This window comes from Rhinolophus ferrumequinum, chromosome 11 (genome assembly GCF_004115265.2).
Source record: "Rhinolophus ferrumequinum isolate MPI-CBG mRhiFer1 chromosome 11, mRhiFer1_v1.p, whole genome shotgun sequence".
NCBI classification, from domain to species: Eukaryota; Metazoa; Chordata; class Mammalia; order Chiroptera; family Rhinolophidae; genus Rhinolophus; species Rhinolophus ferrumequinum.
The window spans coordinates 2,279,822-2,304,061 of NC_046294.1; the positions used below are offsets into that span (position 1 = coordinate 2,279,822).

Here is a 24,240-nt window from a genome sequence, read left to right on the forward strand (position 1 = left end):
TTATTTTCGGGGAAACAGGGTAAGTACGTCTCTCTGTCAGTCCTTAGGTGGACAATTCCAAGAGGCTCTCCATACTTCTCAGAAGGCTCTGGTGGGATTCATCCCACTTGCCCACAGCAGTGACCAACTCAATAATTCTTCCGTGTAGTCACCATCTGGTTTCACTCTTCCCAGACTCTCATCCCTGCTTCCTACAAACACATCCCAAATAAACCACTTCCACCCAAAGCCTTGTTTCAGGGTTTGCTTTCAAGAGGAACTCAGGTTATACACCCTTCACTCAAATACAACTTTTCTGGGCCAGGTTGTGGGGATTAGCCCCTGAGAATGTCTCTAGGAGCTCAGCAAATATTTCCTGGGTTTCGAGGACCCTATTTCCCCTTTGGACTCAACCACGTGAAGTTCAGAGACTGCTGGGCTGTGGTGGACTTTGGTTTCATCTCCATCATCAGACCTAACACCGTCCAACATCCCAAGGAAACGTGAAAGGGATGGTTCATAGATATAATGTAAGAGAAGGAATAAGAGGTCTTGGAGACTGTGCTTCCTTGGAGACTGTGGTCTCAAAGACTTGTTCACTCCTCCTAACACGTAAGGCAAAGACTGTCACAAACCTAAGGACAGAATTTGTCACTGGAGACTTAGGCACTTTACGCTGAAATTTTTCCAATCTCCCTAAAACTCTGGGGTGGACTTTTACTTCTGGAAATAATAATCTGGTGGACCAGCTATATTGAAAAAAAACTGGTTATAAAAAAATTGGAATTCTTCGTAAAAAGCAACAAACACCTTTTTAAGTACAAGGTTGTGTTGCCGGTGATGCTCGGGGAATTCCAAGGGGTTGAGATGTAAAGAGGAAGCATGAAAACCCAAGTGAGTGCCCTGAAGGAGGTTTGCCATTTCCAGGAACTTAGAGCTTTGGGCTGAAGGAGTTATAACTAAAACCTCAGCATAACCTGAGACACCGCATGGCTTCCAGCTCCATCAAAGGGATGACTCAAAAGTTCTGGTGACAAAGTGGGCCTTGGAGCAAAGGCCTTTCTGTCTGGGAGTATCTGCTTTTTGAGGAATTGGTCTCTTTCATATGAGTTGTTGAATTTTTGTGTGTAGAGTTGTTTGTGGTATTCCCTCGTTTTTCCTTTTCCTGTCTGTGGGGTCTGTAGTGATAGCCCCTACTTCATTCCTGATATTGGCAAAAGAACCAGCTTTTGTTTTATGTGTCTTCTCTGTCTTTTTCTGTTTCTCATCTCACGGACCTCTGCTCTTATTTTCTTTTATTATGTCCTTCCTTGTGCTTGCTTTGGATTTGATACCTTAAAGATAAACTTCTAATATATTTCATACACTATAAATGATTACACCTTTACATATTTGTATGGATTCCTTGGTAATGTCTGACTGAATGCCGGATATCAAGTATAAAACAGGTGTGAACAATGTTATCTTCCTGCGAGGTAACTGATTTGTCCTCTGTCAGCAGTCGGGATGGGGGTGGGTAACACAGATCCAGTCAGGAGTTGACATGACAGGAGGCAGATTTTATTCCTCACCAGGAGTCTGTCTTCCTGGCCTCACTGTCTCCTAGGATTTAGCCTTTACGCAGCTCAATAGAAAACCTTGCTGTCTTACCCCATTCCTTCTTGATAGCTTCTGAAACCAAACTTTCATCTATCGATAAGGCAAAACTACCCGAAGCTCTGCTTCGCTTTTAAGGCTCCTATTTGATGCTTTCTGCTTGGTTTCTTGCCTTCTTGCTCCAAGCAGTTTAATAATTGGCAGATATTTCAAGGGGAAAAATTACAGAATATCAGGCTTGCTTCTCCAAGGTGCCCTTTTCTCTAGAATGTGTGCCCTGCGAGCTCTGGCTGCTTTGGTAACTTCCAGTCTTGGTCTCTCCAGCCCCATGGAAGTGCAGAAACACCTAGCTGTACTTTGATTACTACCTGCTAATATTTCCAGCAGCTGCTTCCTGCCTGTCCCTTGATATCTTATTCTCTCTGCCACTAAGAAAAGGGCAGGTGCCATGGGGAAAAGCAGAGGCATATGTGGCCACTTGGCTGAAGTTCCCCTCTCACCAGCCTCCAGACACCTCATGTCCTGGGTTCTCTCCTGTGCTTTCAACAGCTGCTTTGTGTATTTTTTCCATCTTTCCCACTTGTTCTCAGTGATTTAGTCGGTCTGATATAAGCGCTTCTATCATAGCCAGGAGAGGAAGCTGCAATCCATCAAACATAAATTAATGAATGGCCCGTGAATTAAAAACAACTCAGCTTTCTAGAAACGGCTTATTTATATTTGGCTTTGTTAAATCTGGACTAGGTCAAATGAATTCTCCCTGCCCCCACCAAACTTTTTTTTTTTTTTTTCTTTGCAGGTATACATAATCTCCCCGCCACCACCACCACTCTGAAAAGTTCAGCTAAATTGCATGGAATCATCACTTTATTTTAGCTTTTTATTCTGGAACAAAATTAACAATTAAAAAAATATACAAAACTAGGTAAAGCAGCGTGCTGAACCCCAATCAATGTGCCCATCAGTCCCCAGCCAGTTTTACTTCATCTAGGCCCCTACCCACTCTCTCCGGTACTACTTTGTAACAACTCCCAGGCATGATGCAATGTAACTCACACTTCCTTTAGCAAGTAAGGGCTGTCAGAAAATCATAAACCCAATACCATTTCCACACCTAGAAATTATCAACAATTTCTTACTATCATCTAGCATCCAGTCAGTGGTCCACGAGGGCCCTCCATGGAAAGCATTTTCCTTGGGTGAAGGACAAGCCCACGGGAGTCTATGGGTATTGCAGGTGGGGTCTGACAGCGAGCGAGTCCTTGGCTGGTGTGGGGACAGCCATCAGCTATAACCAGTGAGCCACTGGCCACGAATATAACTGCCGTGGCTACACTAGCAGAAAACGGGGGCTAGCAAGGAAATGGTGGCTGGCAAGTGGATTGCAGTTGGCAAGTGAGGTGGGTTGGCAGAGAAGCAGATGGCAGGTTGCGGACAGTGTGGCTCCTGCCTCCTGTGTCTCCAACCCAGCCGCCAGCGAGACTATAGTGGTGTGACTCCCCTATCTATGGCTCCGTGGGTGTTCCTTTTCGGCCTCGCCATGTCCTGCGTTCTTATGTGGGGAGCGGGAGCTGAGACCCTGCATGACAGCTGGGCTTCCAGCCTCGGGAGGCTTTCAAAAGTCCAATCTGAGAGTCCGTATAAAAAGTGCCAGCAAAGCAGACTTCAAAAGAGCCCATAGGGCCATCAGCATTCTCACTGCCCCATGTAAGTCATAGTGAGATTAGAGTTAGTTTGCCAACACATTAGTCTTACTTTGTTTATCTTTGGTAGGAATGGGGATGGATGTCTGTAGGGGGAGAAGTTATGTTTCCATGGAACGCTGTAACACGCCCTTGTTTAGTCCCCTTGTGGGCTAATCCTGTTCACGGTTTCTAAGGTTTTGTAAACGACTGGATCTTGAATTCTTCTAGTTTCCTTCAAAACCTAGCTACAACTCCCCAGCCACACGAACGTTCCAGTTTTTCTCCCTTCTCGCCTGGAACCATTGGGAACAAAGCTGCCCTTCGCCTGAAGCCTTGCACACGCTGCTGATAACTTGATATCAACGCCCTGGAAGTGGTCCCAACAGCTCAGGTCCGACAACCGTCACCCCTACTGCCGTGTGGGCCCCTCAGAAAGGTTAACGGACATGGAAGCTGCCAGCCAGGATCTCACTGTCCTTACTCCAGCATCTTAAGATGCTTCTAGCCTGGACATCTGGAAACACCTGGAAATCTTCTCAACCGGCGGCTTTCTGGACTCAGAACTGGGGTTTTTTTGTGTTTTTTTTTTTTTTTTTTTTAATGATTCCTCTTTGTTTTTCTTTTATTTTCATAGACACTCCCCTCATTAAACGCCTGACACGTAGCACCATCCAGCACATCCCCCTACTACCACGTCGCAAAGCGTGGTTCAGCTGGTCCGAAATGAACAAGAGGCGACCGAATGCGAAACGACGTCTTTCCTTGAACGAGAGGGGGGCTTGACAGAGGTTCTTTGCTTGACCAAACTCTAGTCAGGCTCCTACACCTTCTCCTAGGCACACCTGTGCACTGACCTACACAACCCAGTTTTAGCCAGAACCCTGCTAAGTCACATGGCCACAGGCTGCTTGTCTCACAGCAACAGAAATCTATTATGTCACCGCCAGCCACCTGTCCCTCCCCTTCCCCCCTTCACACCTGCTTATTCCATTGATCCACTGAAGTCGCAGACATCAGCACAGCTGCTCTGAGACCCCAGTGTGCCGTCATTAATTGCAGTTCAGTATTTACTTCAGCATCCTCCAAAACTTCCCGAAGGTCTCTTCCCAGCCAGTCTCTGTTCCCATGCCAGGGGCAACTACTGTTCTGATTTTTCTTACCAAAGATTAGTTTTGCCTGTTGGAAAACATCGTATAAATGGGAGCATATGGTACGATGCTCTTTTTGATTTACAATTCTATGAGTTTTAACAAAATACTTCGTCATATGATGATGGTAACAATCCAAATGCAGAATAAACACCCCCCAATTTCCTCCTTTGCAGTTACCTTTTCCCCCACCCTACACCCTGGCTCCTGCTGACGGTGATGTGACATAGAGGCTGAGCTTGGGGTACTGTGGCCGTGTGACTTCAGACAAAAGGATTCACCTCTCTGTGCCTCAGTTTATCTATCTATGGAATAAGGATCGGAAGAGCACTGGGTTGAATTGTGTCCCCCAAAAGATGGGTTCAAGTCCTAACTCCCTGTAATGCAGGGCCTCAGCTCCTGCTCCCCGCACAAGAACACAGGATATAGTGAGGCCGAAAAGGAACCCCCACGGAGCCATGGACAGGGGAGTCATACCACTGTATTCTCGGTGGTGGCTGGTCGAGACACAAAAGCAAACATCCGCCTGGTACTCTAACGAGGGGTCTTCCTGTACCCCAGTCTCGCTGGCGGCCGGGCGAGATACAGGAAGTAGGATCCACACAATCTGCAATCCACAGTCCGCTTGCTAACCCCCCTTGCTAACTGCAATCCCTGCCTGCTAGTGTAGCCACGGCAGTTATATCAGTGGCCAATGGCTAACCGGTAACAGCTGATGGCCAACTTGTCACAGCTGATGGGCATCTGCTACCCGAGCCAGCACCTTTCCACGTGAGGCCAAGAGCCTGGAAACTGCTCTCTGGGACTCTGTCCCCACACTCCCTCTATCTATGAATGTGACCTTATTTGCAAAGTGTAACGAGTTGAAATGACATCCCACTGGAGCAGGGGGGACCCGCCTCCAATGACTGTGGTCCTTATAAGAAGATGAGACGAGGATGCAGGCAGACATTGGGGTGATGTGGGCACAAACCAAGACACACCTGGAGCCCCCAGAAGCTGGAAGAGGCAGGAAGGACCATCTTCTGGAGCCTTCACAGGGAATGAGTTCCTGCCGACACCTTGGTTTCCTACCTCTGGCCTCCAGACTGAGACAATGAATTCCTGTTGTCGAAGCCACCCAGTCTGTGGTCCTCGGTTATGGCAGCCTCAGGAAACCAATATAACCACAAGGGTTGTCAGAAAGATTAAGTGAGTTAACACGTAAATGGCCAAATGCAAACACAATGTTACTGTTACTATTATTAAAACTATTAAGACTCTGCAGATAAAGCAGCATGAACATATGGGTGCTCTTGCCATTGGGGTTCCGGGACGCCTAAGGCTGCTGCATAGAGCTCACAGTTTACAAGGGCATGAGTGTGTGTGTGGGGGGGGTGGGGGGGCAGTGGAGGGACCCATAGTGATCCTGCCATTCCCATGACAAGGTCTCAAGTGCCTAATTTCCTTTTACTTGATACCCTTTCCCCCAAGGTAGGAGGGCTCAGATGACTGGACACTATTGTGTGTATGGTTCATGTCTGTATTAGAGAATTACATATATTACAAAGACGTGACTGCTTGAGTGTGGTGTTGTCCAAGGATGGATAAAGGGACCAATGGGACAGAGCAGAGGGCCCAGAAACAGACCCACGCGCGTCCCAACACGATTTATAACCAAGATGCAGAGCCGTGGGAAGGACCCTCGTTATAATCAACGTGCCAGCGCAGTTGGACAACCACCAGCTCAGATGGCCAAGTGGCCTTTGGTTTAGGCTGAAGTAGGGTAACAATAGGCCCGACTTCAAAGAGTTGTTAAAATTACCTGGCTAAATTTACAAACCGGTTAGTACTGTATTGAGATGCAGGAAACCATGAATAAAGGAAACACCTGCTACTCTAATTTCCAGCGTCACCACGTGGGTTCAGAGTCTAAGGATGGTGATGACTCGAGCTCCCCCTAGTGGGGGCAGGAGGCATCACGGGGGAGATGGTCGACCCTCGGTGAGCAGCCAACTAGGGTTAGGTGGGAGTAGCGGAGCGCCGATCCCCTCCCTGGGTGGCAACACCCACAGCTCTGCTCCACTGAAAGGTTAATTGTCGAGTATCATCAATGTAGAGAGCCAAACCAGGGAACTGGGGGAGAGGGGTACCCCCACTCCTTGGATCTCATTTCCATGTCGCATTGCCCCCTGCGAAGTGGTTCTCAGGGTGTGGCCCCTAAGACCCTTCCAGGGTAAGAGAAGTGAAAATTACCTTCACATAATACACGTTATCAACCTGCCTCACTGGGGTTTTCCAGAAGCTTCCAGATGCGGGATGAAGCCACCGATGGAACGCAGACGCAGACGTGCCGGTCCAGCCCTCTCCTGTGACGTCAGGCGTTAAACAGATCCGCAAACACGCAAAACCACGTGGCTCTGCTCACTCAATTCCTTTTTAAAGGACCAGAGAGTTCTTTTTCATAAAAATATGATTAATGTTTATATGGAATGGGGGTATGGTAATTTCAAATGATTTGATCAGTCCACATTTTAAAAATTTCAGACTTAGTTTCTAGTAGAGTAAATCTCGAGAGGTATAACACACATCAAGGAACATTCTTTGGGCTCCTCAATCATTTTTGAGACCGAGGTCTCCCCGTCTGTTAAGCCACCAGACTCCTCCCACTCCTCCCCCTTCCTCCCAGAGAAGAAGGGATGGCTTGGGGGTGACAACGGTGTTGGGTGCTGTGGCTGTGGGTGGAGCAGAGGGGACCTTGGCAAATTCCTGAATACGCCTGCTGACAGTGGTGGTTAGGGGGCAGCGGGGACGCAAGCAGGTGGCGAGTTTGACAGGTGGGAGCCTAGGAGGTGGGTCAAGGTGGGGTGAGTAGGAGCGCAGAGCCATACAGAGCGGGGCATCCTGTCAGTTAGACAGGAAGGAATCTAAGACCTGGGAGCTTGAGACACTCCCGTCTGCCCACACGGCTGGAAGGAACTGTCATCAGACTGGTTGCTGAGCGGGCAGCTGGCGTTCTCATTTAAATTAGTTCTGCTTATCACCATCCATTCAGAACTCAAAATGGGGAAGACGGAAGCCTGCTCATTTCACAACACCCCATCCCCCTTGAGAAGGGCCAGCGCCACTTCTTGTGCAGTAACAGTGCCAGTTCAGAGGGCACAAGGAGCTTCTCAGGGAAAAGCGAAAAGGAAGTTGTTCGGGCCAGACCAGCTGGGGAGGCCCTGCACGCCCCCACCCCGGCTGCAGCTCTGCAGAAGCCCAGGGGCAGGTAGGCATCCAGGCATCGTCCTGGGCTGGGAGCCCTTGTATTTTGGAACTGCACTGGGGAGGGAGTGGAGGAGCTGGGCTCCCTCGTCTCTGCGTCCAAGGAGCTTCAGGAGTCGGTGAAGGTCTGCTCACCCGCCCGTCCAGTGGCCCCTGCAGCCCCAAGGGTCTAAGGTGCAGTGTGCTCTGTGCCTGTCATACACAGATCCAGGATCTCGCTGGCAATCTAGACCTGTCTTTGTGACTGTCACTAGCACCGGCGGCCCTCTGCCTGGAGCCTGGTGCTATTTCCACTAGACTCCACCGGGCACCTAAGCTGGCTGTCCTTTCCGAGCCGTCCATGTTGCCTCTTCCAGCCTGGAGGTCTGGGGCACCCGAAAGCTCTGAGAGAGCTAGACAAAGGCCAGGAAGCAGAATGATGGCCTCTTGGGACAAACTCAGGCTTTTCTCTAACTGTGCTTTGCTGTGGACTGAGCTCTGGGGCTCCCCTGCGGGCCAAAGTCTGCTGGCGGGACGCATCAGCTGGGAGAATCTGACTAACACTTGAAACAGAGACTGCTAACATTTGTTACATGTAATTACGGGGAGTTAGCCATGTAAATTACATTTGGGATTAGCTGCTCATATTTATCCCGCAGTTATCATGTGCTATGTGCTACGCTGGGTGCTTATGGGCTACGCTGGGTGCTTATGTGCTACGCTGGGTGCTTATGGGCTACGCTGGGTGCTTATGTGCTACGCTGGGTGCTTATGGGCTACGAGCGTTTCGTGTCAGAACCCAGAACTTCAACTGTCTGATTTGGGTTACTGTGCTGGGGCCCGGAGCCTGGCACATCGCAGGGGCTTGGTAACCTGACCCTGAGAGTTACTTCATCAGTTACTGTCACTATTCCCATTAGGGCCACAGAAGCAGGACAAAGCTAAGGGTACATCCTGAAGGAGACAGCCTCGTCTGAGAAAGGGAGGAGACCAGACTCGGAAAGCATCGAATCTCTCTCCTGGGTTGGGATGAGGTGCGTCTGTCCTTATGCTATGCAGACTTGGTGGGAATTCCTGGCGAGGGTGGAGGTGGGGCTGGGGAGGGCGGGGAAGGGGGTGGGAGATGGACAGAGCTGCTGACCGGCAGGCTCCGTCTGGAACCCTGGCCCCTGACGCTCCTCCTGGCCGGGTTCTGACATCTAGGGAACTCTGATTACCGAGGTGATGGCGCCGTGAGAATTCTCACTGTCCCTGGATTTGAGGTGCCCACTGTTCCAGGTCCCTTCCCCAAACCTAGGTCGCCCCGAGATGAATGCAGGGTTTGGATCCAGGGGCAACTGAAATATGGGGCATTTGCCACGTGAAGGCCCTGGGGCCTCAGATTGGTGTCCTGGCCTCTTCCAGCAGAATGGTGCCCCATGACATATTTGGTGGGAACTTTGTGGTCCTTCCACCGGCGGATGTCCTCATGCCCCACGCAGAGAACCAGGGCAGCAGGAAACAAGGGCTGAAGGCTGAGGCCAAAGTGCTCGGGGTAAGTGCAGCTGCCAGAGTGGACGGGCTGAGTGTGGGGGCACGTCCACAGTGAGGGCAGAGCCCAGGCTGCTCCGGAGGCTTGGGCCTGGGGGCTCTGAGACCGCCCAGGTCTTCTCCATGGCAGCCAGGGAGTTCCTACCTGTTCCAATTCCATGGGGAATGTTGAGCTGAGTTCTTTTATGAAACTTTGCTTTCTTAATTCATTTGAAATGAATGACAGCGGACAATATGATGTATTTGCACACACTTTATATTGGGTGTGCTCAAAATTCTGTTGAACAAACTCTTCTAGATTTTACCTCCTAGGGACATTTTCTTTCTGAAAACTGTAGAAACTTTATCGCCCAACAACTCATTTGAAACTATTAAGTATTTTGAGAACAGATGTGACATTTGCCCTTTGTCTGCCTTCTGACATCTCTCTCCGTGATTCCTCAATGAGACGCCACTCCACTGAATGAGGGAAGGGGGCAGGGAGAAAAAGGACAAGTGGCGGGTGGCAGCAGGGACCAGGAGTGGGGTCCTAATGCCTGGACCCCTCAGCGCCTCCTTGCCCACAAGAGCTGCTGCGGTTGCCTCATTCTCAACATAAATCTGCCTCACGTTGGGTTGAAAAGGGCTTGCAGGCTGACTCATCTCTTACAAGTGAGAAATTGCTTAATAAATGTTATGTAAGAGTGAGAGCTTGCGATGGATTATTTGGGGGCCACTGGGCGCCCCATCACAGCTCCTGCGATTCCTCCCAGCTAGGGAGCCATGGCCTGAACACAGGTCCGTGTGCCCACGCGTGTGGTGGAAGGTGGGAACCAGCTTCGGCACACCTGCTGTGTGCACGGAAAGGAGGCCGGGGAGCACAGAGCTTGGGGCTCCGCAGGCAGGGTCCACGGCCCTTGCCAGGACCCCGGGAAGCTGCACCCACCCAGCTACTAAGGAATGAGATGTCATCGTGCACGTCCCTGGGCCCTAACCTGAGGCAGCGTCCCCACACTGCTTGCCAAGGCCCCAGAGCTGCTAACAATTCCCCGGGTTACACCCGGAGCTCTGACCGTGGCTGCCTTGGCTGGCTCACCTGGTGTGTTGGGGTCCCCTGGCTGGTAACAAATTACCTCAAAGTGGGGGCTTAAAAGCTTAACCTCGCAGACTTCTGGAGGCCACACGTCGCCAATCGCGTGTCGGGGGGCCGCTCTCCGCCCCAGTGGCAGGTGCTGCCACTTTACCTGGTTTGCAGCTGCACAAGCCCCGTCCTGCGTCCGTGTTCTCCTCCTGTGTGTGTGTCTGTCCCTGGGGCTCCCTCCTCTGCTTAGAACCACATCTGTCATATGGGATTCAGGGCCCACCCCAGCTCACTGAGACCTTGACCACACCTACAAAAGCTCTAGTTCCACAGGAGTCACATTCCAAGTCCCGGGGTCAAGGCTGAAACACACGTTTTTGGGAGGATGCAGTTTGGCACCTGGTAACCCCCTTTTCTCTCCCAACAGACTATCCAGATCATCTCCAGCTTCATGGTCATGATCTTGGGGCTCCTTATAGCGTGTTCTCCCTTCCCCCATCACTTCAGCTCACTTATTGTCACCCTGGTGAAGTCTGGCTACCCGTTCGTAGGTGCCAAGTGTGTGAGTGAGTGGGCACTCGTTGGGGGGTGGTCTCTGGGTTGGAGAGGGCGGGCTCAGTCTGCGGCTCACCTGTGTCCCGGCAGAATCTGTTGTTTGGAAAGTAAAGACGCAGGTGTGGAACTTGTTTGGTGGTAAGATGGAGGTGGGGGGCGCGGGGGTGGCTCTGCAGGGGGGACAGTGTGACTTACTGGCTCCAAGTTCACGTCTTCTGACATGATCGTATTGTCGTCCCCTGGGGCTCAGGGAGCGCAGTGGCTTCTCTCTGGGGGGACTGTAAAATTGGTAGCCCCAACAGGGACAGTTTTAAACATAAAAGGGTGCTATTGATCATAAGCTGTGACACAGGACTACCTGACTGTCCCTGACACCCCAGGACAGGCCCCAATGTCCCCAATGCCTTCAGTCCTACAGGAGAGCAAAGACGTGCCAGCTGGGTGGTGGGGACGTTGGGGCTGCCTCTTTGCATAGAAACCACCCTGCCCTGTTTCCTCTTTTCTGAGTAGTTTATCGTCTCCGGATTGCTGTCCATCATCATGGAAAAAAGAACAAATAAGCGTATGGTGAGTGGAGGCATGACGGCGCCTTGCTTACTTCAAAGGGGCTTTGGAGGGTACTCAGACGGATGAGCGAGCGGACCCCCAGGTCGGAACAGGCGCCCTCAGTCAATGGCCCAGGATGAGCAGCCCAGAGGGCCGGCGTGTGCCTGCTCTCCTCCCGCGATACCCACCCGCTAACCAGCACCGAGCCGTCGCCAGGCTCTGGGCCACTTTATGGAGCAACCCTGCCTGGTCATGACATTCTTTGGTGCCAACTGGCCACCTAAATCTAGGTCCTCAGTGACCATAGGGGACACGGCATGTGGAAATGGTGAGGTGTTTGTAGCATGCCACCCTTTGGGCAAGAAAAGCAGAGACCATAAGAAATGCCCCTCCCTCAAGATGGAACCCAGAACGGGGACTTGTTCAGGCCGAGGCTCACACTTGGTCACTGACGGTGGCCCCGGGAGCAGGTCCCTGCATTCTTGTATAGCCAGGTCAGACAAGAATGGGGTAAAGGGGGGCACGGGGGATGTTGAGGGATGGGACACTTCTAAACTGCAAAAACTTCCCTTTTCTTCAAGAGGCATGGGTGGGGGCTAGAGATAGGTAAATTGAGTCTGAACGGCCTGAGACTAGAATCCAGGCTTCCTGCTTCCAGGGGCTTCCGTGCCCTGAGTGCAGCTGTGGTCTCTGCACTCCTCTGGGCTCACCCCGGGGCTGGGCTATAAACGTCCACGTAGGGCCCCTCCCCTGTGTGGTGCTTGGTTCTCTCACCTGCCGAGGCGTGTCCCTCAGGCAACTTTTGGTTTGTGCAGGGGAATGGATGGAAAGCATGGGGGGAGCCCCAATTCTACTGTATCCCTGTGTGGTGTATCCACTGGAGTTAGATAAGAAGACCCCTCTGCCTCTAGCCCTGCCGTGCGGGGGCCCCTCAGGCTGAGCTGGGGTGATGGTGCAGAATGTGGCCCCCATGTGATGCCAGCCCAACCCCAGGACAGGGCTTCCTGCAGGCTTTGGGGAGATGGGGGAGGTGGGAGCCTCTTCAGAGTGGCTGGGTGGGGCAGGGCAACGCCAGCGGGGAGATCTGGGGGACTAGGGTGGCAGTGGTTACCAAGCACTATGGACAGCTCGATCTCCTGCCTGCTCGGGATGGCCCAACTGGACAGCGGTCCTGTGCGTGTTGTCATCCGGTCCTGCCCAGTCCTGAGTCCCTTGGTCCCACCCGGAAGCATATGCTTCACTCTCACATTCGTGCATTCTGCAAGCATTTCCCCGTGGGCTAGGGAGCTCTGCGGAGGGCGGAAGGACGAGAAACGGATCCTATCACAGGGACCCGTCCTGCCGTGGGACCCCGATGTGGAAACCCACGTTTGCAATGCAGTAGGGACGTGCTGTGCAGAAGCCCTGACTTGGAATCCCCCCGCAGGCCTGGGCCAGCCTGGCTACCAACCTCCTGAGTCTCGTCACTGCTTTTGTGGGCTTCGTACTCATTACCTTCCACATGGCCACGGTACTTGTCGCCTGGGGAGAGTGTGAGCTTGATGTGATGCCCACGCAGCCACACACGAACAGCTACTACAGTTCAGAAAGCACAACCTTTAAGTGTGCCATCGCCAGCTCCATTTTGCTGGTGAGTATATTCAGATAGAATGTTCCAGACTGGAGAAATCTGGGAGATTCCCAGCTTCTTGTCATCTGCACTTTCTTCAGAGGGAGAGGGGCTCTGGGGGAAGGTCCAAAGAGGCAGAGGAAAAGCAGCCAAGTGGGCTGTACGTAAACTAGCCTGTATCTATCAAAGGTTATCCCAGACCACGTGAACTTGACAAACATTTGGGTTAGTTTCTATCTTTCTGAGAGTTTGAGGAACATTAAATTTGTATAATTTTTATAATTTTTTATAATTTGCATAATTTTTCTTTAAGCCAATTAAAGAGAGCTCTCTGGGGACGGAGTCCCAGAGAGCAGTTTCCAGGCTCTCGGCCTCACGTGGGAAGGTGCTGGCTCGGGTAGCAGATGGCCATCAGCTGTGACTAGTTGGCCATCAGCTGTAACCGGTTAGCCATTAGCCACCGATATAACTGCCGTGGCTGAGCTAGCAGGCAGGGATTGCAGTTAGCAAGTGGGGTTGGTTGGTTGGCAGAGAAGCGGACGGCAGGTTGCGGATCGTGTGACTCCTGCCTCCTGTGTCTCCAACCCAGCCGCCAGCGAGACTATAGTGATGTGACTCCCCTATCTATGGCTCCGTGGGTGTTCCTTTTCGGCCTCACCATATCCTGCGTTCTTGCGTGAGGACCAGAGTCCCTGAATGACAAGCTTTTAAAAAATCACATACATGATACACACACAGATATAGAACAAACTTGTGTCCAGACACAGACGCCTTATAAACTTACATTTTAAAATTATAGCCTTGTCTCAGGCACAATAACAGAGCTCCGAAGAGTACCTGTATCCATGGTGTGTTTCTGGCAGGTGGACAAAATTAAGGTTACCTGCTCAGGTGGCCAAAATGTTTCACTGAAGTTTCTTCATTGGTGCTATAAGGATGCTTTGAGGGGAGCAATGTGTGGAGTCCCCCTGTCTTTCAGAGGCTTCTGCACAATCACAGAATGCAGTCCTTGGTCTCTGACAGGTTGGGGTCCCTCTTCTCAAGGGTACCCCTTAAAGTGGACTGTCTTACCTAAGTCCAAGTTTCCCCAAAGTGGCCACTACAGTTCCAAATCGTCCTTTAGAAAATCCACCCATTTTCCAAGAAGGCACAAGATCCTGGCCCGTGGTGGGTGGACACATGGGAAGCAAGAGTTTTTTGGGAGGCGGAGAGATAGTTGCAGATCCGGTGGAAGGACCTTTGCCTTGGGATTCCCCAGGACGTCTTCCCTCAGAGGGGCCCTGATTCTGAACAGCTGTTCCCACACCCAAGGCATCACGTGTTTCCCCTTTGGAACCGAACAGGTGACTTACTAAGAAGCTTCGACAAACAAAGTACAGGCGCCCACAGTAAAGCCAGAGAGCTCAAAACGCAGAGTGTGGAACCCCCAGGGGGGATATCCCGAGACAGGCTTTTACATTCTCACCGGCAAGCGGAACTTTACCAAAATAATGGAGGCTGTGTCGCATTCCAGTTGTATCAGAAAGGCTTTTAGTGGGTAAACTCAGGAGAACAGGTACAAGCCCACAGAACATTGAGAAAAGGAGATGGGACAAGGAGGACGGAGGTTTCCGTCCTCACAGCCAGGGAGGCGGCCGGAGGGTGAGACGTGCCCAAGGACAGTGTCCCAAGGACAAATCTCATGGCCTCCTCCCAGCTCAGGCCTCCCCAGAGATGAAGCCAGCCGATAATGGGAGCTGCTGGGGGTGGTGCTGTGAGCAGTTTGGATGAGGTTTGTGTAGCGGTAAAGGATACACACTTGCGGGGGATTTTCTCAGCAGTCGGGGGGCCAGCGGCATCCCCTCCCCACTTGGTCCTTGAATGCAAAGGATCCCATGCTGGCAGATGAGAACAGCAGAAATTCATTCTCTCACCTTCGGAGACCAGAAGTCAGAAATCAAGGGGTCGCTGGGCTGCGCTCCCACTGAGGGCTCTGATGAGGGTCCGTCCTGTCCCTTCCAGCTTCTGGGGGCTCCAGGGGTTCCTTGGCTTGGGGCCACATCACCCCAGTTTCTGCCTCCATCCTCCCTCACCTGACCTCCTCTGTGCGTTTTTATGTTCTCTCTTCTTATAAGAACACCTGTCGTGGCATTTAGAACTCACCCTAAATCCAAGATAAACTTAACTAATCAGCTCTACACAGACCCTATTTCCAAACAGTGTCACATCCTGAGCTTGCGGGTGGACATAGATTGGGGGCCACTATGCAACCCCCTCAGTCATGGTCAGCATGAATGAATCCGAGGGGCTGCACACCTGTGGCCTCACCTGTCCTACCTGCTGGCTCTCGCTCGGAGGAAGGTGACCCAGGGCTGTGGAGCTATGGGGGTCCGCGTGGGTATTGGCAGCTACCCCAGCCGACCCCTTCTGCAGGTCACCGGGTCCCTTGCTGCCGGAGGGGAGCGGTGAGTAGAGGGTGATGGCTCCAGTTTGCAAAGGTCTCCTGCACTTTCCACCCGTGTGGACCTGAGGGCTAAGCATCGGCGTGCCCACTTCACAGAGGAGGAAACCAAAGTTCAGACAAGTAAAGAGACTAGCCCTGGAGGCTCCACGCGCGTCTGGAGGCTCCCCTGGGAGCCTGGCGTCTGCCACCCGCTCTGGAACCCAGGGCTCGCCCCTGTCTCCCAGGAATCAGGAACAGGTGGGGGCAGGTATGCACGTGAGCAAACTAAATAATGCCAACCGGCAGCAGGAGTGAGGGCAGCTTGCGAGGCTCTCTGAGGTCCAAGACGGCGTGCGGCCCTCTGGCCATCCTGGAAGCAGAGGGCCGGGGGTCTCAGTACCAGCCCTGTGTGCCCTGTGTTTCAGGGGGTGCTGTCTGGGATGCTTCTGTTCACGGTGTTGGAATTCTGCGTTGCCATCCCGACGTCCGTCCTCTGGTGGAGACAGGCCCGTTCAGGCGTCCCCGGGGTGAGTCTGGTGGGCCCGGGGCTCGCGGCACAGGTGGCTGCTCAGGGGGTGGTCGTGGGACTGTGGCAGGTTGCACTGGGTAGGCCCACGAGCGTGGGTCCCACTGAGAGTGAAGCATCTGCTGGGAGGGCAGGACAGCGAGGGGGCAGGGGTCCAGGGCCGGGGCGGGTCCGGTGCTGCTGCTGAGGACCTGGTCGGCCTAGACAGCAGTTGTACAAACCACTGGCTTAGCAGAAGAGGAAACTGAGGCTCTGGAGGCCGGGCAACTTATCTGATGCCTAAGGTGCCTGAGTCGAGATGAGCCCCTTCCCCAGAGCAGGCTCAGTTTCCCTACTTGGCCTGGAGCAGGTGCCTGGCCTCCAGGATTTCCTCATCTTGGAACTCCTCCTCCCATGTCACACTTATTAAAAAGACTTTCACACACCTCCTGAGAAACGAGAGCAAAATCATACTCAGACCAAATCCCATGGCTCAGACATGGAAGGAATTAACTGATTGGATTCATTCGAGACCGTGTTAAGGAAGACCAGGGGGAGTCCTGCGAGCTCACTGCGGCTGGACAGGCTACTCTGCTGTCACTATGGTCAGCCTGGGCCGGCGATGGCTCCCTGTGTCACTCTGCGGGTGGTGGCTGGGAAGGACACGTGCCTACAGCTCGGAACTGAGTTCAACGGGTGCTCACATGCTCTGTCTTCTCCAGGATGTGCGCTTCTTGACTCAGCGTGAGACGGTAACCATCAACGTGCTCCCAGAGACTTTTGCTGATCCTGACCCTGGGTCTGAGAAACTGGCCACCTCGATGGAGAGAGAGAATGAAGGAAACAGGGAGAGAGAATGAGGGAGAGACAGAGACAGACAGACAGGGACGGAGGGAGACACAGAGAGTGAAAGAGAGAGATGTCAAAAAAAATATATGTAGAAATGGAGCCACTTTAAAAGGGAGCTGCTACTCCAGGGGAACTGTCTGGCACATCTTATACCTCTAGCCTTTGGAATGTCCAAACAGCAAAACAACCTTTGCACTGGGCCTAAAGCAACCTTGTGCCCCAATGACCTGTTTGCAAAGATAACAAGAGAGCAGATATCATGACTACCAGACTGAAAACATATTAATATAATACACATTGTTTAGAATTAGTGTCACTATGTTATCTGCACCAATGGCCTTTCTCCTACTGGTGTAATTGTCCCCTTTCCTTTCTCATAAACAACCCTGGCTTTTGTCTCCCCATCAGAACACTATTTGGGCTTCTGCCTGAATCAGTGATTCCCGAATAGCTATTCTTTGATCTCAAATAAATGCTCATTGCCTCTCACTCAGGTGTCCCCAGGGTGAGTCTGGTGGGGCTCAGGGCTCATGGCTCAGGTGGCCGCACAGGTGGTGGTGATGGGACCGTGGCAGGTGGCTCTGGGCAGGCCCACGAGCGTGGTCCTGAGGTTAACAGTGAGTTAAGGTGAACTGTGAAAACCAATGCTCCTTGAGAGAGTGTGTGGACCTCGCTGGAAACTTGGGCCCAAGATCCTAAGGGACTTATGAACAAGTCTGTCTTCTAAGCGAATGTGTTCTGCGTGGGTCTCCTGGTTGCCTCCCATGGATTCCCATGTTTGTGACAAACCCCTCAGGCCACCAGGGTGCAGATGGGTCACGGCGGGCCCCAGGAAGCCAGGCTGAGTGGTAGGACTTAGCTGAACGACCACACGGACCCCACCTGGTGGGTTCTCACATTTTATCACATGTAGGTAGGCAGCCGACATGGGACCCTGGGTCCTCTCGCTCCAAGTCAGGACACCTTGGAAGGGTCACCCCAGCTTTGTAGCTGGTAGCTGTGGCCTTCACTGAGATGGCACGACACTCCAAACCTGCTGCCCAAACCTGCTCCCCTCCCGGCCGCCCTTCCCCTCCCGACTCCTCTCCTCCCCTCTCTTCCCCTCCTCTCCCCTCCCCTCCTCTCCCCTCCTCTCCCTTTCCCTCTCATTCTCTTCCTTTCCCCAGGGATCACCCCAGGAACATTCCCTGACACTTGCTACATGCTGCCTTCCATCACAGAGCCTGGGGACCCCAGTCTGCACGGTTGGCAGACACCTGGCATGGTGGTGAACAGCAAATGCTGAGATGGGGCTTGGACCAATCACTCGTGCCTGCTGGTGGCACAGAGCACAGAGGGCCTGGCCAGGTGGCCGTGTGATGGGTAAACCTCCCCGCGGTGGGCAGGATCCTGGAGGAAGGGGGTGCACGGTGGGGGCTGCGTATCAGGCATTTGAGCAACATGCAGGGAGCAGAGTCTGTCGGGGTGGTGGTGGTGGTGTCTGTTTCCAGTCCTCAATGGAACAAAAGGCCAGGATGAACGGACGTAAAGAAGGTGTGAGTCACCTCCAGAGATGAAGCTCTCCACCTGGGCAGACCAGCCATGCTGAGGTCAGGGACAGTGTTGGAAGAGAATGGGAACTTGACATGGGTGGGCACATCGGGGTGACACACCCCGTATTTTGTCCTCCCAGACTCTGTACCCCCTGAGCATGCAGAGTTTCTCTGTCTCATCCAAAAGTCTTGCCAGTTTGTTTCATCCTGTTCAGTTTTTCTAGATACCCATTTTCAAATATCATCTTCCAGTGGCTAGATCCGTAGTACAACATTTCATGTTGGCATGAATAGTGAAAATCTTTCTCTTGCCCTTGATTTGAATTGCCATGCTTCTGATATTTTAGCATTAAGCATGACCCTGGGGTACCACTTGTACTATTACTTATTTGACATTTTTCTTTAAGTCAACTTGCTTTTTTTTTTTTTTTTAGTTGGGGAAGGGGAACAGGACTTTATTGGGGAACAGTGTGTACTTCCAGGACTTTTTTCCAAGTCAAGCTGTTGTCCTTTCAATCTTAGTTGTGGAGGGCACAGCTCAGCTCCAGGTCCAGTTGCCGTTGGTAGTTGCAGGGGGCGCAGCCCACCATCCCTTGCGGGAGTCGAACCAGCAACCTTGTGGTTGAGAGGACGCGCTCCAACCAACTGAGCCATCCGGGAGGCAGCTCAGCTCAAGGTGCCCTGCTCAATCTTAGTTGCAGGGAGTGCTGTCCACCATCCCTTGAGGGAGTCGAGGAATCAAACCGGCAACCTTGTGGTTGAGAGCCCACTGGCCCATGTGGGAATCAAACCGGCAGGCTTCGGAATTAGGAGCATGGAGCTGTAACCGCCTGAGCCACCGGGCCGGCCCTCAACTTGCTTTTTTACTCAGCTTCCACTCTAAGCAATCGAACGTCATGGGTTTTTTGTGCTGAATATATTTTTATTATATGTCTACACACATTAAAACAAATACCTATTTAAACCTCCTGTTTGAAAAAGTGCATTCACGCTCTGTGTTCTATCTGTACAGAGGCAAAAAGAGAGAAACACACTGAACAATTTTGCCAGTTTTGTCCGGAGCATTTCAGTGCCACGTTCTTCCTCAAAGAGTCAGGGTTCACCCTGAAATGTCTAAATATACTTTTCAGTTGCCAAGCATGGAACATACTATATATTGGTTATAGAAAACCAAAAGTGCTCACTTATAAGAGAAGAGGGTTAACCTGGCCACTTGCAGTAAAAAGAAGCACTTCTATGCTTGAGAAGCCTGGGCCCGGGTCCAGTTTTTCTCCTTCTGGTTGCACAAGTCAGCTATAATCTGTGGCTTCCGCCGATTGAAACCCATGCTCGGAAGAGTTCCTGTTTTGCTCACACTTACGTCACAGCACCTGCGTGTTCCTACAGTACAACATCCCGGTTCCCATTGTGAATATCTTGTTTTTCTCCTCTATGTACATAAATGAGATGATAGTCTTTTTAGGCTACCCTTTGTCTAGTTTTTGGTGTCAGAAATACATGAGCATCTTAAAAGGAGCTGATACATTTTATGTCCCTTTTCTAGGCCCTAGAAAATTTTGTGTGATGACAGATATCATACGAGGTCTGACAATTAAGTTCACGAACTCATCCTAGAAAAAGTGCTCCATACCTCACTGCTGAATATCACTACGGTCACCTTCGAAGGACTCCCCTTGGGAAGCTATGCACCGACGCCAGTGCCTAGTTTTGGAACTCTTTCAAAGCAGTTTTGGAACTCTTTTTCTGGAATGGCCATCAGAGCTGTCCTTGTATTACCCTTCATGTCCTGAATGTCATCAAAATATTTCCTTTATCTTCGGGTAAAGAAAGAAGTCATTGGGGGCCAGATCAGGTGAGTAGGGAGGGTGTTCCAATACAGTTATTTGTTTACTGGCTAAAAACTCCCTCACAGACAGTGCTGTGTGAGCTGGTGCATTGTCGTGATGCAAGAGCCATGAATTGTTGGCGAAAAGGTCAGGTCGTCTAACTTTTTCATGCAGCCTCCTCAAAACTTTCAAATAGTAAACTTGGTTAACTGTCCAGTTGGTACAAATTCATAACGAATAATCTCTCTGATTTCAAAAAAAGGATAGCAACATTGTTGCCAAAACTTCATGAACTTACTTGTCAGACCTCTTAGGTGTGTTGTAATTATAAAAGGAATTACCTACTGTTGACACTTCTTTATTTCCATCCTGTGACGTCCAGCTCCCAAACTCCAGGATTTCAGTTGTGTATCAGTGAAGACATTAACTGTGAGTAACAAAAACAAAACTTAAAAAAAAGAAAAAGAGAATGAAGTGTGGAAACAGAGGAAGAGTTCATTTTCTCTTACAAGTGTGCAGGGGGTTGCTGGCCCGGGGTGTCATGTGAGTCTCCAATTTCCTGCCACTTTACTGCTTTGAATCACTACAAGAGCCGAAAGAGAAAAGGAGGAAAGCCAGAAGGAGGGAGGGACTGACCGCCAGCAGAAATCGCTGGCACCCATCAGGGGGCGAACGTTACCTGTTACCTGCGAGCCCTGCAGACGCCCTACGAGTGTCTGTGTCCCGACCTCCTAGGTGACCGCCATCCCAACACAGCACGCCCTCATCTCTGGTGCAATTGGAGAGTCTTCTCTCCTGCTCTGTCCTCTGGAGCAGTTTGTACGCGAAACAGTTGATGTGTTACCGTACTTGGAGGATTTTTCAATTGCCCTGAAATCACGTAGGCCTGGGAACGCTGTTTTGAAATGACTGGTTTTGTTTTAATTTAGTGATTGTAAGTCTGGTCCACCTATTTGTCCTGTGTGTGTATGTGTGTGTGTATATACACAGCTTCCTTCCCCACGTTTTTAATTCCCTCCACACTGACATCTAGGCCGCCAGGTCTCCAAACACGACCTCACAAATCAACTTTTACAGCAGAACCACTTGAAGAAACTTTATTTTGTTTTGTCGGTGACAGAAAACACACAGGGGGCAGGCGTGAACTTTACATCATTTCTCTAGACTGTCTCTGGGAGAACTCGTCTACTTACGTATCTTCAGTTTATGCCTCTGAAAGCGACAGGCTTCACCTTGATGTCGCCTAAGCTATCAACTTCAACTTCTAGATCACGCCACTTTTAACGTTCAAGCAGGACCTTGTTACGGGCTGATCGCATCCCCTCAAAGTTCGTGTGTCCAACTCCTGACACCCAGCACCTCAGAATGTGACCACGTTTGGACATAGAGTCCTTAGAGAGGTGATTAAGGTGAAATGAGGTCACTAGGAGGGCCCTCATCCACTGTGACTCGGGTCCTCATAAGCAGCGGTCAGGACACAGACACACAGAGGGACGACCGTGTGGGGACACGGAGGAGACGGCCGTCTACATGCTGAGGACAGATGCCTCAGAACCAGCCCTGTGACACCTGGCTCTCGGACGCCAGCCTCCAGGACTGGGGACAGCGAGTGTCTGTGGTTTAACAAGCTCTGTAGCATTTGTTATGGTGGCTAAGCAGATTCACACAGCCCTCAAACTCCATGAGGCCAGTGTGGAACTCACCATCTTCCCCTCAGCATGTTTCTTCTGCTCTCCCTTCCCGTCACTGGGCCTCTAAGAGTTCACATCACCTCCCACCCGCTTCCTTCCTTCCTTCCTTGTAATGAGATGGCCTAATAAGAGCGCTTTCTTATGGGTTCTTCCCTTTCCCTTCTCATGTGGGGAAAGGCTGGCCAATTTGTGACCTCTTACTCAGTCCGCATCTCGCCATTTCACCACCACCTGCACGAGGCAGTCTAGTGGTCATGGAGTCTAGAAACTTCTGCCATCTGGAGGATTTACCCTTCTCGAGGGCTCCTTCTGCAGCCTCATCTTCCTCAGACCGGTGGGTTGTTAAGTTTCCATAACATACCTATGCTTTCCCCCAGATCACACTTGATCTGCATTGTGCCTAATTCCTAAAATAGCTTCCCTTCCAGCACCGGTCCACTGGGGTCTTGCCCATCCTTTAGGACCCCTTCCTCCAGGGAGCTGTCTTTGATTGCACCTGCCAGGTGTCGTTACCCCAGCCTCTAAGGTGTATGTTTTGCTCCCTCTCTATAAGAATGGTTTCATGGTAACTTGTGCCCTGCACACGTGTTTTCTTTCCTCTCTCCACAGCTAGCCCTGGGGACAAGGGAGCATTCACTTGACAGAGCCTCCGCCAGCCAGCGTTGCTCTGCACAATACCAACCAAGAACCACCCACATTGTCTTCATTTTGCAATTGAGGAAATTCAGGCCAGAAGGTGGGTGCACTCACGAGTGACTGAGTCAGAGGACTTAAGTCTCATCTTCTAAATCCTCACACAGCAGAATGACAAACCTTGAAAACATGTTCCATGAAAGAAGCCGGATTTTAAAAGACCCCATGTTGTCTGATTCTATTTCTATGAAATGTCCAGAATGGGCAAATCCAGAGACAGAAAGTCGGCCAGTGTTTGCCAGGGACTGGGGGAGAGGCGACAGGGAGGGACTGCTAGCAGGTCTGGGGTTTCTTTCTGGGGTGATGGAAACGTTCTGGAATGAGGTCGTGGTAATAGCTGCACAACTTTGTGAACATACTGAAAACACTGATTTGTATAATTTAAAATAGTGAATTTTATCATATGTGATTTTTTATTAGGTCAATAAAACAAAAGAAAGCCCAGTGCCTTCCTGGACTACAAGAGCCTTCCTTCCCGAGCAGGCGTGTCCTCGCTTCCTGCCATGGCTTGCTATTCTGCACCTGGCCCCCCGTCTTCTCCCCAGGCTGCCTGAAGCCCGAAGCCCTGCTCTCCACATCCTTTCACTTGGGGTGTCCTCCTGACCCTGCCGTCCTCAGCTCCGCAGTCACCGCCCCACGAGGCCTTCTACTCTCCACGTCGGGTTGTATTGACCCACGTACGTGCTGTGCTTTTTCGGGTGCAGAAATGCTCCCTGACCTGACCGCTGTCTGCTCCCCACTCCCCCACCCCAAACTGCCCACCTCTCCCCTGACCTCTTTGATCGGGGCACCCAGGTTCTAGAATTCAAGTGATGGAGTTTTTCAGAGCAAACACATATGCCTGATGGGAAGGTCACTGTCCCAAATAGAAGACCATGGACCCCAGACAGGCGTCTCCAGGGGTGACACGTGGAATGATTGACAGCTCGCTATATCCCTGGGTTCAATTTCCCACGAAGACCTCACAGGGGGAATTATGGTAGCTTCCAGGACCCACCTCACGGCCCATTTCACTGGCCTCGTCCTACTTCGTTTTCACTTTTGGAGGAAAATATACAGAGGGTGCCAAAAAAAATGTATACACATTTTAAGAAAGGAAAACTGTATTAAAATTGTAATACTCAATATATACCGATAACAAAAGATGAACACAAGTCACGTTTGACTTCTGCAATGACAAGAGGTGCTCACAGTGGTGACCATCAGTGTCCAGACACTTCTGATGACAGCGAACTACTGCTTGCGCAACACTGACCAAAGTGTCCACTTACCTACATTTTTTGGCACCCCCAGTACTTATGGTATATTCTTCTAAACATCCACACTTTTCACATTTAGCAGTTACGCCATGCTTGTCTAATTACGGCGGGTTTTCCGTGTTTTGTTTTGGGTTTCGTGTTTGTACACCACTTGCCTTTCCCCACCACTAGCTTTCCATTCCTTGCCTTCCTGTTGGCGTCTGCGTCATGACCGGTACATTGAGCTCGTATATTAATATATGGCAGGACATCTGGAGGGGCAGGGACTCATGAAGGCACAGCTGGTCCTGGGGACACCATGTTTTGAAGCCTTCCCCGGTGGCATGGGATGGAAGCAAATCTGTGTCACTGCAGGTTTAGGTCCTTGGACGGATAATGACAATGACCGAGAGACAAATCAAGGAAGCAAGCCAGTTGAGAGGAAGGGGGACAGTGAGATGAGCCATAAGCAAGGACAGAGGAAGATAAGAAGAGCCGCGGTGCAGAACCGCAAAGACTAGGAGGGGGGCGATGGGCGGGGCGAGCCAGCC

At 51.3% G+C, this 24,240-nt stretch overlaps 1 protein-coding gene and 1 long non-coding RNA gene across 4 annotated transcripts; one reads left to right on the forward strand and one right to left on the reverse strand.

The window, feature by feature from the left end:
• Positions 1–1,239: 1,239 nt before the first annotated feature.
• Positions 1,240–6,759, reverse strand: LOC117030801 (uncharacterized). Its single transcript, XR_004424448.1, has 3 exons — positions 6,644–6,759; positions 4,239–4,436; positions 1,240–2,215 (listed from the first exon to the last, which is right to left on the reverse strand). It is a non-coding gene; the product is annotated as an uncharacterized LOC117030801 (long non-coding RNA).
• A 715-nt stretch (positions 6,760–7,474) lies between these two features.
• On the forward strand, positions 7,475–17,025 carry LOC117029803 (membrane-spanning 4-domains subfamily A member 6A). 3 transcript variants are annotated; one of them, XM_033118990.1, is made up of 8 exons: positions 7,478–7,658; positions 8,554–8,667; positions 9,038–9,167; positions 10,651–10,785; positions 11,289–11,345; positions 12,751–12,954; positions 15,781–15,882; positions 16,583–17,025. In XM_033118990.1, the coding sequence occupies exons 2-8, from the start codon at positions 8,663–8,665 to the stop codon at positions 16,718–16,720; spliced, it is 771 nt and encodes a 256-aa protein (XP_032974881.1). In that variant the 5' UTR covers positions 7,478–7,658; positions 8,554–8,662; the 3' UTR covers positions 16,721–17,025. The 3 variants fall into 3 exon arrangements, with proteins under 3 accessions (XP_032974883.1, XP_032974881.1, XP_032974882.1); XM_033118991.1 differs by having other exon boundaries at positions 9,041–9,167; XM_033118992.1 differs by lacking the exon at positions 10,651–10,785 and having other exon boundaries at positions 7,475–7,658.
• The last annotated feature ends 7,215 nt before the right edge of the window (positions 17,026–24,240 follow it).